Source organism: Pogona vitticeps, chromosome 5 (genome assembly GCF_051106095.1).
Source record: "Pogona vitticeps strain Pit_001003342236 chromosome 5, PviZW2.1, whole genome shotgun sequence".
In the NCBI taxonomy this organism is placed as follows: Eukaryota; Metazoa; Chordata; class Lepidosauria; order Squamata; family Agamidae; genus Pogona; species Pogona vitticeps.
The window spans coordinates 46,453,352-46,469,380 of record NC_135787.1 but is presented as its reverse complement, the minus strand read 5'-3'; the positions used below and the strand labels follow the sequence as shown (position 1 = coordinate 46,469,380).

The following is a 16,029-nucleotide window of genomic DNA, read 5'->3' as shown; positions in this document are numbered from 1 at the left end:
TTTTATTTCATGTAGTCTATTTTTTAAGTCAGGTAGTATAGATGTGCATCACAGGTACCATGACTTTACTGCCATACCATGTGCTGACAAACAATAGATTTGATGGGCTTAAAAGAGGAATAGACAAGTGCTTTTGAACCTTAGGGGGCAGATGTTACCGAACTAAACCTCCCAGAATTCCTGCCCATTGGTGATACTGTCTGGGAATTCGGGGAGTTGTAGTCCAAGTACATCTGGAGACCTAAGTTTAGAAACCATCCAATTAGACAAATTCACAGGGTTGGATTCAGGCTTGGACCAGCAGCTCCAGCATTGTAGGAATCAATTCCTTGCACTCTGCCTGGAAACAGATGGGGGTTTCTCAGACCTCCATTGTGTATTTTTTGATGCACAGAGATCTTCAGTGGGAGGAACAAGTTGCCCCCCCCCCATATCCACTGGATTTCATTGATCTGGCAGCAGATACTTAGCACTGGATCTTGTCCTTTAATTCCTAATTTCTGTAGACCAAACAAGAGAGAAGGGATGTTGCTTACTGGTGGGTTTTCCAGAACTCTGAACTAGATGGACTTTTGACCCAGTAGGACTGTTCTGTATTTGTGTCCAGCAAATCCCAATTAACTCTTTCTTTTCTCAGGAGAAAAATCCTGATCATTCCTTTTCTCTTTTATTGTCCATTGCAAAAATTTAAATTAACATTGTTGACAAATGTTAACCTGGACGAGTCACAAAATATAAAATAGTGCTCTGAACCCATAAACACTTCTGTAATAATACATCTGGCATTAATTAAATGTCCCATTTGTTTTCTTCACCAACGGGGCAGAAGTCCTTCACACAAGGGCACACAATTGCACAATCTCCAACTGGTAAAATTGACATAGTGAGAAATAGTTGGAGATGTACCATGACACCCACTGTCAGCAACTGAGAGGGCACCCATTGAGGGAGAGCCCATACATTGAAGGTCCTAATCCTGAACTATTCTGGCTCGTGTCTGTCTATATGGAACAATGATATGCAGTTTCTACATGTGAGTTAAACTCATTTTGCAGTGCTTATGAGTAAAATTAAAACATTTTTGTTTAGCTATTTTGCAATATGTCTTCTCAATTGAATGAATATAAACAGATGAACTGTGCCATCAACTGCTTAGATTAAACAAATTAAAATAATGACACTAAGATTCAGAAATGTTTTTAAAAGACTATAAATTTGTGTTAGTTTGTTATACGCCGTATCAAGCTCTAAATATTGAACAAGAAGAGGCTAGGTTAAACCTATGGAGAACAAAAATAACACACCTTATCAAATGGATGAGTGAGATAGAGTGTCTCCCAGTAACCTGTGACACACACAGACATGCACACATGGCCACATTTGCATTAATTGACTGTTGTCTATTGTTCCGTGACATGGTGGCACTGTCACTGCTGCTGCTCACCCTCCTAATGCTCCTGCCTCCAACTCTGCTACCACCACTCCAAAACTGGGGAGGGAACAGACTGGGAGAAGTTAAAGGTAGAGAAGGGAAGGCAAAGGACTTCAAAGATGGGTGAGGAGGAGGAAGGACATTGTGGTATTCGGGGAGGGGGCAAAACCTTCATGCAGAAAGGATCCCCTTCAAAAACCAGCATGAAGCTTTTTCTTGCACCCACTGCAGAAGAGGTACACCAGAGCACAGGTTGCTGTCCTCTGAAGATGCCGGCCACAGAGACTGGCAAAACGTCAGGAAGAACAACCTTCAGAACATGGCCAAAGAGCCCGAAAAACCCAGAGCAACCATTAGGTACACCATTTGTTTTTGTATCCCTCTCCTTGGGGGTTTGTTGTGGAGGAAGCAGTTTTTTCTTTTGCCCTTTCCTCCCCTTCTTTAGGCTCTTTGGAAGTGAGTTAAAATCCCTTTCTTGTGGAAACATCAACAATTATATTTTTATACTGCCATTTCTTTTTTGTAAAAAATAGTCCTGGTCATCACTTCTCAGAAAGTAGAGGTCTCTTCCTCCCTGAAAGAGCCTGTTTCTCACACATATACATATACACTATAACTTTAATACCCTGCTCCAAAAGGACTAGGAAGAAATTATTTGATAAGGACTGCAATACATATAAGTCAGCCCACAACCCTCAAGAAAACACTTCTTGACTTCCTTGGGGGTCACAACCCCCCAGATTGGGAAACAATGCTCTAGCTGAACCATCTGGAAGTCACTTGACAGACTTTGAAGTAATACAGGTCAATCAAAGAACAATTAAGTAAAATGGGACTACTTGGATACAGGACACATTTTTGTGACCTTTTTTGGAAAAATTCAAGCCATGCATTTACATGCATGAAACATATGCCCTACCTCATGTACAGAAGAAGATCTATCAAATGGATGAGATAATGCTATTGAAGGAGCCAGCTTCTGGTCAAAAATAATGTAATTAGCTTAACATTTGAATTTGTTTTCAATTTTTGTCTAAATTTCATATAGATCCATCATTTTAAATTTTGCCATGCTCTGATCCAAGTAAAGAAAGAAGTATGTCCCATCAAGCCAAAACTGACTTATTGTGACTGTAATAGGGTTTTCAAGGTAAGTGGGATATTTAAGGGGTGGTTTTTACCAATTGTTATCTGCTGAGATAGCTCCTTTCCCCAGAAGACTCTGGATAGGATATGCACAAGCAAGGTGACGATATTCAAGAGAAAATTGAGTGCTAATGATGCCTTTGTTCTCCCACAGCTTCACAGCTGGGAGGGAGGGGGAGCACTGCCCCGCTCTGGTGATGCGAGTGGATCGCTACACAGTTGACATGAGGGGCAGGGAAGAAAGCCTTTATAAGGCTGGCCTGCCCCAAAGTTGGCCTCTCTGGAATGCCACCAGCAGCCTGCCCACCCATGCAGCAACTCAGAGCGGCGTTTTTTGGTCACAATTGGGGTCAGACAGGAATTTCGGACCTGGGCCTTCTGCTCAGCATATTGAAAAAGGAGACTGGGTGAAATTTTGCCTATCCGATGCTGATTCTGACAGCCCACAATGGTCAGATATGGAGGTGGCATCACTTTATAAATAGATCACAATCCGGCAGGCAGTGCTGAGGAAAAGGTTGGTAGTGGTGAGTCCCACAGGGTGCCTTCAGGGTGATTGGGTCATTCTCCCACCACATAAAATTTTTCAATTGCTGGGAAACAGATGGCATGGACCCATTGAGGCAGCCTCAGGTTACGGCCAGCCTCAAATCATGAGACTTAGGTGACTGAGGGGCATGAGGGTCTTTCCCTGGGAGCCAGCTGAGGCAATGCTGGAAAAGTACAACAGCAACCCAGGTCTAGGGTCTCATTTAGTCTGAGGAGGGGGCAGAAGTACCTTCCCCGGTTCCAAGTTCAGGCACTACCTTAGGCCCCACTGCAAATCAGGGAATTTAACTGGCAATAGTTTGATAAAGTTATCACCCAGTTTGAAACCCATTGCTGTGTTTTGCCTCCTTGTTTGTAGCTTAAGGGTCAATGGAACATTAATATGGATGCCTTGTTTACAGCTGTTTTGTTCATGATGTCAGTTTTTCTTGGCACAGAGATGGTAGAGTTTTCCTTTATATTTTACTACACGTTGCTTTAAGGGTGTGGAAAGGAGACTCCATAAAGCTTTTCACATTGCCTTGAATAATGATTTATCAATCGTGATAAATGTAGTTGTGGTTTGAAATTAATGAGTTTGAGTACTCATGAGAGTATGGCTTACGTTATTGGGATTGGAGCTTGACAGCTTGTACATCACAGAATGGAAACAGGGACTGTTAGAGCAGGGATGAACAAAACACAGCCCTAGGATTTAATGCAGACCCTCAACCCTGCTTCCAAAATCCCCCATTGAGAAAAAGTGTACTGCAATTCCTGGACACTTTGGGAAGGTGCAATCCACCTTCTAAGGAGGTCATGGGGCCACTCCACACTGTATAACATCATGAATGCCCATTTTTCAAAACTAGAAACAAGCCCACCACCATTGTTCAGTATTCTTAAGTCTAATCTTGGGTCCTTTTGGGGAGAAAGGTAGTGCAGAAATATGTTAAATAAAATAAATAAAATAAAAAATCATAAAAATACACAAGGCTATGGAGTACCCACCAACACTATTTTTCTGGACAGGGCTCCTGTTTTATTAGGAGTGGTGCAACTGATGGGAATGTAACTGGTGAAAAATGAATTTTCAGGAAAGTATAGTGTTGAATTTCTGTCTGACCGGGGGGAGGTAAGCACAATGTTGACTTTCTGACCAGCAGTATGGCACAGGAGCTTGGTCAGCAGAACTTTACATATGATTAGCTTATATCGAATTACACAGAATTGTGAATTTCAATTATAGGTTCTAATTCTCATTTCTCCAAACAATTATATTTCTTTAAAAAGAGACATAATATGAAGAGTCATGTGAGCCATACTCTGAATAATTACTTCTGACATTATTGGCCATGCCTGGAGAGCTAACTTTCTCTTCGGACAACAAGCCTGTATGCCATTTCCAAAACTGGTTTGGAAAATCCCCTATAATTTCAAAACTGAATTGAAAATTATTTGAAAGGTTTTGGGTGCAGATCAGAAGACCAAGTCCTTGCAATTGCAGGAAGTACTGTATAGTGCTCCCTCAATGAACTGTGCAGAGAAATTGGTGCTATTGTATTGCTTAGAAGTGATTTATAGTCAAGGTTGACTAGTAAAGTGATTAGATTCGCAGATCACCCATGTGCAAACTTTGTAAACTTAGATAAAGAGGACATATATGGCAAGAGATCACAATGGATTGACTTTTTAATCTGCCATTCTTTGATATCATCCTGTGGATTTGTTGCAGGTTTTTAGCTTATTAATTGAAAGTTATGTATGTGTTTCAAGAGTAGTAACAAACAAACAAACGAATGAATAAATAAGAACTAACTGTATAATTCTTTGGATCCAGGGCATCACATATATTTAAATATCGATGGCAATTTCCTAGCATTAGAAAGTTTAGCTCTAGTTAATAAATTAATAGGCCACTGAAAAGCCAGTTACATGTTCAACTGTTTTCCAGTCTCAAATGTCCCTCACTATGAACTAAAAAACAAGACCACAACCATTATTTTAAAATTAAAAAAGGAATGAGATGATTAGCATCTTATTGATTAAATGCCAACCAAATAATGAGAGACACTCCTAGAAAACAGGTTTGCTGATACACCACAAACCTTTATAACAGGCAAGTAGACAAAAGTGGAGAAAATCAGAATGGTTTGTTAGCAACTCTACGCAGCCACCACTATTCAGATCTCCAGGTAGCTGTTCTTTTGACAATAAGTGCTGTTTTGGTCTAAGTGCCTGCAGAGGTTTGTTTACCTAGCTTAGATCTGTTTCTTGTTCTGTACACAATAAGAAGGTTGGGAACAGAAGTTAGGAAAGTTCCATTTTTCGACTATATCCACCAGAAAACTTCTTTATACACACAGCTCTATTCTCTGGCATAAAGGAAAGAAGGGCAGCCTAGGAGGAACAGAGGCCCCTTACAACTCTCAGCTGAGGGTGGTGGCGATACTTAATTTAACCTAGACTTTGAACTCAATAGGTGAGGTGAATGATCACAAGGTAGGCTGGGTCCCTCCACAGGCAAGTACAGTATTGATAGAGGAAAGAAGGGAAGTGAAAGGAATGTAGAAAAATACCCTGAGGCATCATTGTAGGAAAGGGAAACTCCCCTCTACCCATCTAACTTGAATAAAATGAGGAACAAGCTTGGGAAAATGAGGCCTAACTTGTGCAGTATATAAGAAACACTGAATGTTCACTGAGCTGTGCCTCCTGAAAGGAAAGTAACTTGGGAGTCTGGCCCACTGCTTCAAACATAGAAGCCAGAGTAAGAGAGAGATCTGGTAAACTCTCTATTTAAATAAATACAACATTTCCTGTTTTGTTTTTTAAAGGGGCAAGTTGTGTGATTCTGTAAAGAAACAGCCCAGAATCAGAATCTTGAAATATCGTTAATCGCGGGGTTTGACAGCTTACTTGGCCTTTCACATCCATAACTGAAGAACCAGGAGCAACATCAGGTGTGGACTGTGCTCCTGATCCACTCAAAGGTCAACTGACAGGGGAAAGCAGCAAATTAAGGAATCCTGCTAAATGTTGGCTTAGAGACAAGGGCCCAGAGTGCTTGAGAAGAATTTGGCTTGTGTTAATTGTCTTAACTGTTGCAGCAGAGATACTGTTTCAATACAGCATGAAATCCATGTTTGATGTCTTGTGTCCATTCCTTGTGGGAGCAATGACTACTTTTTTGGCTTCTCCTATGTGATGTCCCAAATCTCAATATTATCAGAGCAATGCAGTATTTCACATTGCAACAATGTTATCTGCCATGTACTAAGACATGGTACTAGGCCATCTATTTGTCAATGTTTATGTAGCTTTTGTACCCGAAAGATCTACCTACACGTTATTTGTCTCAAACTTCAGACTATCTCTTTCCTGGAATACAGCTGGATTACCCACTCATGTCTGTCTTCCACGTTTGCTGGTATTGTGCAAGCAGGCTTCCAGCAAACAAGGCTAAGAACTTGTGCAAGAGATCCTGGGTCACCAAACTCAGATGTCACCTTATGACTCTGCAAACAGAAGAGAAACTAATCATTAATCTGGACTATGGGGAAGGCAAAAGATAAGATTTAAATTCAACCACAAAGATCTGAATGAAGGGCACCCCTTTGTGTCACATCACTACTTTCCTGAAGATGTTTCAGATGAGAATCTTCTGTATGCTGCTGTGCTTCAGCATAGCTGGGGTAGGAGCTAATTTTACTTAGTTTCCCTGTTTCTGTACTGGTTATACAATTTTGTTTTCTTTTCATTGCTGGTCTACTTAGAAAACAACATAATTTAGCTAAAATTGACTGACTGCTAGAAGAAGAGCAGGCACAAGATGGCTGTTTCTTCTGCAAATTCTTTAACTGGGGGTGGTAGATCCTGGGGTGGCTATAACACACAACTAACGACACACAGTCTTGAGTAAGGACACAATCATTCCACAGAGCCTTCACTTAAAGCGACTGATGCAATAGCCATGTCTTTATTGGTAGAACACAATTTGCATTAACTTCTGCTTTTATGTATGCAAAAAGTCCAGTGCCTTAATCAACTCTAGTCATGCACAGCTGGTTGCATGCAAGAAGTGGTCCCAGATGTATTTTCCCATCCGCTTCAAAAAAATTGTGCCTTGCTATGTGGTAAATGATAATGTAGTTGCACATTATTTTATTTTATTGCATTTTCATCTGCAAAATTGTTGTTATACTGTACATGCATTTCATGATGAAACTGTTGCTGATTAGTGCTTTACAGATATATGTGGATAATATAAGCCTTATTTGAATGCATTTCCTGTATATGAAACTCAGAAGTATTTGGGTACATCTTGAATTTATACAGCAAAAAGCATTTAGGGAAAATCAATATTGGTGATGATTTTTTAAAAGTTAGGTTTAAAATTGCATTATAATAAATTTTGATCATATAATTTAGACACATCTATACTTAGAGATACACTCCACTGGATTTAATGTGATTTATTCCCATCCAGGTATGTATAAGGATTGCAGCCTTCATTAATTGCATTCTAGCAACTGAAACAATTGTTTCAGTCCAGCCATCACGATTATAGTAATGTATAACATAAAATATGTTTTGTCTATTTCATTCCTATGGAACTATTTTAGACAGGTGATCAGTTTTTGGCTGCAAAACAAGCCAAGTCACTGAAGCACTAGCATAACAATGTATTACAGTTGTGTTCAGTCAGTTAGGTATAGGACTATCAGATTTCTTCTGCATTTGCTTTTTCAGCCTAGCTATAATGATTAGAAACCAATTGTACATACAAGTATAAGTAGAATGTACTGATTTTTAATCAGGATAATATCCTATTGCATTTATTTATTTGTAAATTCAATTTTACCATTTAACAGTACTTTTAATATAACTCAATAGCAACAAAAGTTATCCAGTAAAGCCTGCTTAGTATCTACTACTAGAAATTGTTGTCAGATATCTGGCTGAGGAGCCAGCAGCTGGGAGTTCGATTCCCCTCTGTGTCTCCTTGATGGGGACTGGACTTGATGATCCATAGGTTCTCTTCCAGTTCTGAAGTTCTAACATAATCATGATGATAATACCCAATAAATAATATTCATTTTGTTTCTCTGGATGGATCACATAGCATATGTTGTAAGCCGCCCCGAGTAGACATGGTCTAGAGGGGCAGGGTATAAATTTAATAAATAAATAAAATGAATAAAATAAATAGCCACTTCTATACTGAATGTTAGAAACTATATACCCACTGCAGAGTCACTTGCATTATGTATTCATTTGTATTATACGCCATCTATGTGATAATACTTTTACATAATTTGGCCTCAGTATCGACTAAGATTGAAGATTTAAGAAGCACTTCAATCTCTGCACTTCAATAATTGTTCTGTTTCATGTTTCTGGTTATTGCCTATAGGTATGTGGTAGACTGCATTATCTTCACTGTTCTTCTAAGCAGTAGAAATAAACCATCTAGTTGGTCTGCATGGACTGCTCTTATAGTAATCTCAAGGAATATTAGTAGGAGACTAGTTCAGCCTTTGCTCTTCATGTCTTCCTCCGGAGATTCGTGCGGCCCCTACGCAGGGTATCTTCAAAAGCCAAGTAAAAACATGGATGTTTATTCAGGCCTTCCCTCCAGTCAATACTTGATTCTCTCTTCTCATTTCTCCTTTATTTATTTTTACTCTATTTTCTTGGTTTCCACATTTTCATTTGTAGATTTATGTAACTACAGTGGGGTCTCGACTTACGAACTTAATCCGTATTGGAAGGCAGTTCTCAGGTCAAAAAGTTCTTAAGTCGAATCTGCATTTCCCATAGGAATGCATTGAAAACCATTTAATCCGTATCTGCTCTTTTCATCCATAGAAACTAATGGGAAGCTGCTATTCTGCCTTCTGCCACTAGAGGGGGATTTTTTTTCTTTTTTCCTTTTAACCTAAGATGACTTAGCTTTTAAAAAAGGGGAAAAAAAGTTCGTAACTTGAATCTAAGTTCGTAAGTCAAGTCCATATATTCCTATGAGAGCGGTTCATAAGTCGAAATGTTCGTATGTCGAGTCGTTCGTAAGTCGAGACCCCACTGTATGTGTTTTTATTAATTGTATTATATTGGAAACCGCTCAGAGTGGTTGCATAGACCAGATGGGCGGGATACAAATCAAATCAAATCAATAAATATGTCTGCTTCACCCTCTTTTCATGACAGACAGCACAAAATGGAGGCACTTTTGAAGAGCTTGGAGGAGGAGTACGTGGGCCCAGAATAGTGGAGCATGGAACCCAGACTGCCTGCAAACATGACAAGGCCTGGCCATTATGCTCTGATGATGAATGGGTAAGCCAGCAAACAATGGAAGAATCCAGAGGACTCCAGAAGTAATTGAGAAAGGTGTTCTTACTTCCGGAGTTGCCACAAAGACTTGGAGTCAGTGATGTAGTGCAAAAATTTGGTACTCATAATGGCAGTGTCCATAGCCAGCTTTCCCCCCAGAAGAGTTAAAAAATGCAGTCCGCTTATTTGATCTGTATCAACAAAGGAGTTTCAGGTCTTATGCCAACCTAATGGCCCCTAAGTGCATATTCAAGACTAAGCCATGCTAAAATGCCTTGCAATAGAAAAGGAATAGTATGCATCAATAAACTGTTCCTGGGAAAATCCATTTCTTTCCCACCTACTGAAAGCGTAGCACCTAAATTCAAAAGGAATAGGAAAGCATGAGAGGGATAATAGATGATGTCTCAGTCCTGGGGTATCAATCCTGCAAGCCCAGACCCCAATATGCTACTAGTTTTAGCTTTTAGTTTCCAGATTAGCTGAACATCAAGAAAAAAACCCTATGTACTGGTGCTAACAGTTTAGAATGGTACACTTCTGATTATAAAATCAATTTTACGCACTTACCTGGAGTAAAAACCATTGAATTAAGTTGGACTTTTCTAATTCTTAGAAGTTATATATTAGTTATCAGAAGCTTGTTTTTATGTCTATAAATAACATTTATTTAATATCCATTGGTACTACATTTGTGTGTCTGTGCATCCTGTAATGTTTAATCTTTTTTATTTCAATGGGGTTTAAGCAGTTTTTGTGCTAGAATTTGAACGCATCACACAGGGATTCAGTAACCCAGCTGCTGCACTAAATTTTAACAGCACATATTTTATTGCAGCTACAAAAAGGAGTATTCTCTACATGTTTCATCCCAAGTCTCCTTTCAGGTGCAGCCACCTTGATCAATGATATGAAATTGTAGGAGTTGTTGTCCAACCATCTTGTGGGTACAACGTTGTGTAGCCTAGAACTCCGTGGCCTAGTCTAGAGCTTGAAAAAAAAAATACTTTTCTGGGTGCTGTAGTCCAAATAATCACAAACTGTGGCCTAGGCCATGGCTATTAGATTCAGAGAGCAAGACACCCAGAGAGATTCAAAAAAAATGGGAAGTGGGTTCTTAAACACTCATTCACATATAGCCCGGCTGCTTTAATTTTATTATTATTAAGAAGCAGCATTACATCAGGTTGCCCAGTTAACATCCTTCAATGAAGAAGGGCAGTACAAAATCAAAAGTAAAGCACGTACAATGGAATCTGGCCTGGAATATTCTACCATTATCCTATCTTCTACCACTAACATATTACCATTATCTGACTACTGCTCATGAACTTAGATGGCAGATGTTTCATCAACACTTTGTTCCTTATTGCTTCCTTACTATAGGGTGCTAAATGTCCATCAGGATGCAGGATGCAAGGACTGATAGATGAAATGGATCAGGAATTTAATGACAGAATAAACAAGATTAAGACACTGCTCTTGGACAATCAAAACAGCTACAAGAGATCAAGTGTTCTAAAGGAGGAAATCAGTACAGTTCTGGAAAGGAATCTGATCAGCGAGCAACGTGAGTTTTATTTTTTTTAAATTGTTTTAACAGAGATCAAAAAATTACAAAAACGAAGTTATTTGCTGTGTTCTTACTGTATAACATATAGGCGGATGAAACCCAGCTGTATTTCTCTTTGCCGTCTAAATCCAAAGAGGTTGTTTCGGCTCCAGATCAGTGTCTGATATCATTAATGGACTGGATGAAGATGGATAAATGGAAACTTCATCCAGATAAGAAAAAGGTGCTCCTGGTCAGTCAAAAGGCAGATAAAGGAATAAGGATACAGCCTGTGCTGGATGGGGTTGTACCCCCTCTAAAAACACAGGTGTGCAGCTTGGAGGTGCTCCTGATTTCATCCCTGAGCCTGGATGCCTAGGTTTTTATGGTAGCCAGGAGTGCCTTTGCATAATTAAAACTAGTGTGCCAGCTACGTCCATTCCTGGAGAGGTCTGATCTCGCCCTGGTGATACATGACTTAGTTACATTCCGTCCGGATTACTGTAATTTGCTCTATGTGGGGCTGCCTCCGGAAGGTGTTCAGTAACTTCAGTGGGCTCAATATGCATCAGCTGGATTGCTAACTGGGGCTGGTTAAAAGGATCACACAACCCTCCATTACAGAAGCTCCACTGGCTGCCAATCCATTTCAAGGTGGAATTCAAGCGTTGGTTCTAGTCCAGAACAGCCGAAGCACCCTTCGCCCAAGCCACCTCAAGCACTGCATCTGCCTTGATGAACATGCCTGAGTGTTAAGATAATTGGGAGAGACCTTTCTCTTGGTCCTGCCACTTTCACAGAAGGATTTGGTGGGGAAACAAGGGAAGGACTTCTCCATTGCTGTTCCCAAACTTTGGAACGCCTTTCCACAGAAAGCTTGGCTAGCCCCGTCTTTACTGTCCTTTCACAAGCAGACGAATGCTTTTCTCTTCAAGCAAGCTTTCCCTGAATGACTGCCTGCCTGAGTAGGTTTTTTTATTAGATTGCTACACCGTACTGCTCTGAAAGTGTTTTAGTGTTGCTGTTCTTTACTGTTTGCTAGTGTGTAGTGTCTGTTTGATCCTTTTTAAAATTTGTATACTTCCTGTTTTAGCTTCTAATATTATCTTTAATATTTTCTTTAAATGGTCTAAACTGCCTTGGGTCCTTTTTAAGGTGAAAGGTGGGGTAAAAATACAATTTAAACAAATAAATAAACAAACAAACTGGGTTTGAATGCAGCAAACGTGAGGGTATCTTCAGTGGCAGGGCACCAAAATGTAGAGGATCCATAATGGATCAGCAAATCTTTTGGGGCAATTTTTTTGTGGTCAAATGGCATGAGAGGGCGAAATGTTATTCCCATATTGACCTACCACTGCAGTCCCAGTCTTTACTCACAATTACTTCTTGTACGGTAAAAAGTTATGGTGTATAATGAATGATGTTATAGTAAAGTTTAGCAGAATATTTCCCCACCTACTATCATACACACCCATATCTTAAAATTTAAGCACTGAATTAGACAGAGCTTTCATACAAAAGGCTTGTACTGTTCACAGTTAAAGGGGAATATGCAGCTATTGCCTTTTTTTCTATAATGGATTTTCTCTATTAATTTAAGACAGAAGAAACAAAAAGAAAATGTGAGAATTACAAGCTGAAGCCATGAATGAATAGAACTTCCATTACCTTTTATGAATGAGGCAGTGTTGTTGCAGAATAAAAATCTGAGCAGAGTGTGCAAACATCCAGAATTTAGGTCAATTAGGACCTTTAAATATATGGATGAAAAACTCATGGCTGCTATGACTTCTTTTGCTTCAGAGATCGATGGTAGCTATAATGAAATCTCTGATGACCTGAGGAGAAGACTTGTGATCCTAAAAGAGAGAGTTGTTGAACAGGTGAAGAGGATTAGAGTCCTGCAGAAGACCATCCAGAATCAAGTTGGAGAGCTGAGACGTTTAGAGGCAAGTTCTTCCATTTTCTTTCATTTCCAAACACAGAGAATGTGTTGCACGTGTCTGGTCAACTATATCCCCACTTTTATAATCCACAGGGCCCCTATAAAAAGGACAACCTTCGGCAACCTTTGTGGGATTAAATTAGTTGTTTTGATTTGTGTTTTCTTTGGTGGGTAAGGCTAGCTGTCAGAGATTGGGAACGTTATGTTTTTGGGCTAAAACTCCCAAAATCTTCAGCCACCTGGGCAATTCTGACAGTTGCAGTCCAAACCAAGCAACTCTTCTGAATTCTGCATATAAACAAGTCAGCATAAGGAAACACTGCCATGGTTTCAAGGAAATGGTGTGGGCCTGGTTTCATGAGCAGCCACGTGGGATTCCTCACTTTACACCACCATGATCCAATATTTAAAGAACACTCCTTGAGAAGACTGAAGGATTGAGGTGTACACATTTATTTATTTATAATGTTGTTTCCTATCCTTCTCTACCTAGGTGGATGTCGATATTAAGGTACGTGCTTGCAAAGGATCGTGTGCTCGTGCTTTCAACTACGTTGACGACAGAGAGAGCTATGCCAATATACAGATGCAGCTCACACAGTCCAATTCCATCAACTTCCAACCACCCATTCAAGATAAACCCTTGAAGGTGCTGAAAATGAGACCATTGAAGGACTCTACTGTTCCTAGCCATTTTAAAACTAGTCCTCTGTCTGAACAAGAAATGAATGTCCTCAATCATATAACGATAATGGTAGCAACTTTGGAAGATTCAGGGGCAGGATCCAGAACATCTCCATCTGTCACCAAACAAGTTGTGCCTGGAGCAGAGGCTGGTGAATATAGCAAGGGCGTCACTACAACTCAAAGGGGTGGCTCTGATTTGAAGATAGTGAAGCCTGGTTCTCCTGCTGGAGTTACTTGCATCAGAACAGTCACCAAAAAAAGAATCCAGAGTGCTGGTGGCATCAGAGAAGAGGTGATGGAAGAGTATAAAACTCCTGATGGTTCAGACTGTTCGCATTTAAAGGGTTTAGTCAGTGAAGCTGGAGGCACCCACCACGTCAAAGTGACCTCCTCTGGTGGTGGTGGGAGTGGCTTACCAGACTTTTCTTCCCTGGGTTCAAGTGCAAGAGAGTTTTTTAACTTCGGTTCTGGCAGCAAACTCACAGAAGCCACTGACCACACCCCATCATTCCATGGTTCTGAAACTTCCTTTGACCTGACTGAGGGAGAAGATGATGACTTCTCTAGGCTCGATCATGCATCCGCTTCCTCTTCGAAAACAAGTCATGACTCCAAGTTTGTTGTAATCGGTAACACACATATAAATGGCTTCAACAAAGGGGGCTCCACATTGGAATTCAAGTCAGTCAAACTTCCATTTCGGGAAGTAGAAGGGGTGCAACATGATGAGAGTGGCGAGGATACTCCTGATTATCGGGCACGGAGCTCAAGCACAGGAGGAGAGAAGCTGGGGGAAAGCTACATCGGGACAGGTATCCACCCATAATTGTTGAGGGAGCAAGAGTGAAGTTTGCAACCAAACTGACACAGGCTAAACTTTTACTGAAACCTCCATGTCATTGTTTAAACTAGAAAAGCAATGTGCCTGTTGCCATTGGGGAAAGGTGGGGAATGCTATGCTCTTACTATGGGCAATGAATTGGCTAGCAAGACAGAATGTCACTGCTAATTAAACTTGCACGTAAACGATCAGTTTGGGGTGCGGGGAAAGGGCAAAATGTTTTTCCACTGTAGCTCTAAGTTCAGTGTAGCCAACTGATTTCAGCATGAGTACTGTATGACTTCCTGTGTGACCTTGTAATAAAGCTTAACTAAAAACCTCAACCCGATCAACTTTGTTTTTTTAGACTGTGAGGATATCCACCAAAAACACACTTCTGGTGCCCAAAGTGGCATTTTCAGAATCAAGCCATCAGGATCCGCTCAGTTTTTTTCAGTGTATTGCGACCAAGAGACCACTTTGGGAGGATGGCTTCTGATCCAACAGAGATTGGATGGGTCATTGAATTTTAACCGGACCTGGGAAGACTACAAGAAAGGTTTCGGCAGCGTGGATGGCAGTGGGAAAGGAGAGCTCTGGCTGGGCAATGAAAACCTCTACCTGCTGACCGAGAAGGACACAGTCCTTCGGGTTGAAGTAGAGGACTGGGAGGGCAATGAAGCTTATGCAGAGTATTTTATACACATAGGCTCTGAATCAGAAGGTTACAAGCTCACTATCTCTGATTATGAGGGGACAGCTGGGGATGCCCTGATCAGAGGCTCGGAGGAGGAAGGCAGCGAATACACTGCCCACGCCAACATGAAGTTCAGTACTTTTGACAGAGACCACGATCAGTGGGAGGAGAACTGTGCTGAGGTGTACGGAGGTGGCTGGTGGTACAACAATTGTCAAGCAGCTAATCTCAATGGGATTTACTATCAGGGAGGTCAATATGACCCAAGAAACAATGTCCCCTATGAGATTGAAAATGGGGTGGTCTGGGTACCCTTCAAGCCCTCAGATTACTCCCTCAAAGTTGTGAGAATGAAAATTCGCCCTGTAGAAACAGATTAGATATTACAGTGAACAAACGGCTCCCCCAATTATATATACCTCATAATTTTGATATGTGTGTGTGTCTGTGTGTGTGTGAATTTTTTTTACCTAAAGCAACTGAATGCAACTGAGAGACATCTGCCTGTTCAATAAAATAAACAATTTCACTTTAAAAGTTGCTTCTGGTCTTCTTGGCGTCTTTGCAAACCGGTACACAAATAAATATTTCAATATTTCTGATGGGTGTTCTTCTTGCAGGCAAAACATTTTGTGTATCTTTAAAGTCTGCACTAGCCATTGTAATCAATACAAAAGCTCTCGCCATTTTAATCGGGCAAAGCTCAGTGTGTTCCTATGGGGGAACCAGTCTAGTGTTTGATGAATAAGACATGATCCTGTATTTCAACCCATGGCATTGTTAGCATGGTCAGCTTACCTGTAATGAAATTACTTTATCAGATAATTGTTTCAGGGAGTTGGGTGAAAAGTGAAGGGAGCGGGAAGACTGTAACAAGCCATTG

General features: G+C 40.5%; 1 protein-coding gene across 1 annotated transcript; it reads left to right on the top strand.

Annotated features, from left to right (window-relative positions):
* The first annotated feature begins 6,162 nt into the window (after positions 1 to 6,162).
* On the top strand, positions 6,163 to 15,686 carry FGA (fibrinogen alpha chain). The gene is made up of 6 exons (XM_020781372.3): positions 6,163 to 6,801; positions 9,317 to 9,445; positions 10,829 to 11,012; positions 12,801 to 12,946; positions 13,436 to 14,441; positions 14,817 to 15,686. The coding sequence occupies exons 1-6, from the start codon at positions 6,709 to 6,711 to the stop codon at positions 15,524 to 15,526; spliced, it is 2,268 nt and encodes a 755-aa protein (XP_020637031.3). The 5' UTR covers positions 6,163 to 6,708; the 3' UTR covers positions 15,527 to 15,686.
* The last annotated feature ends 343 nt before the right edge of the window (positions 15,687 to 16,029 follow it).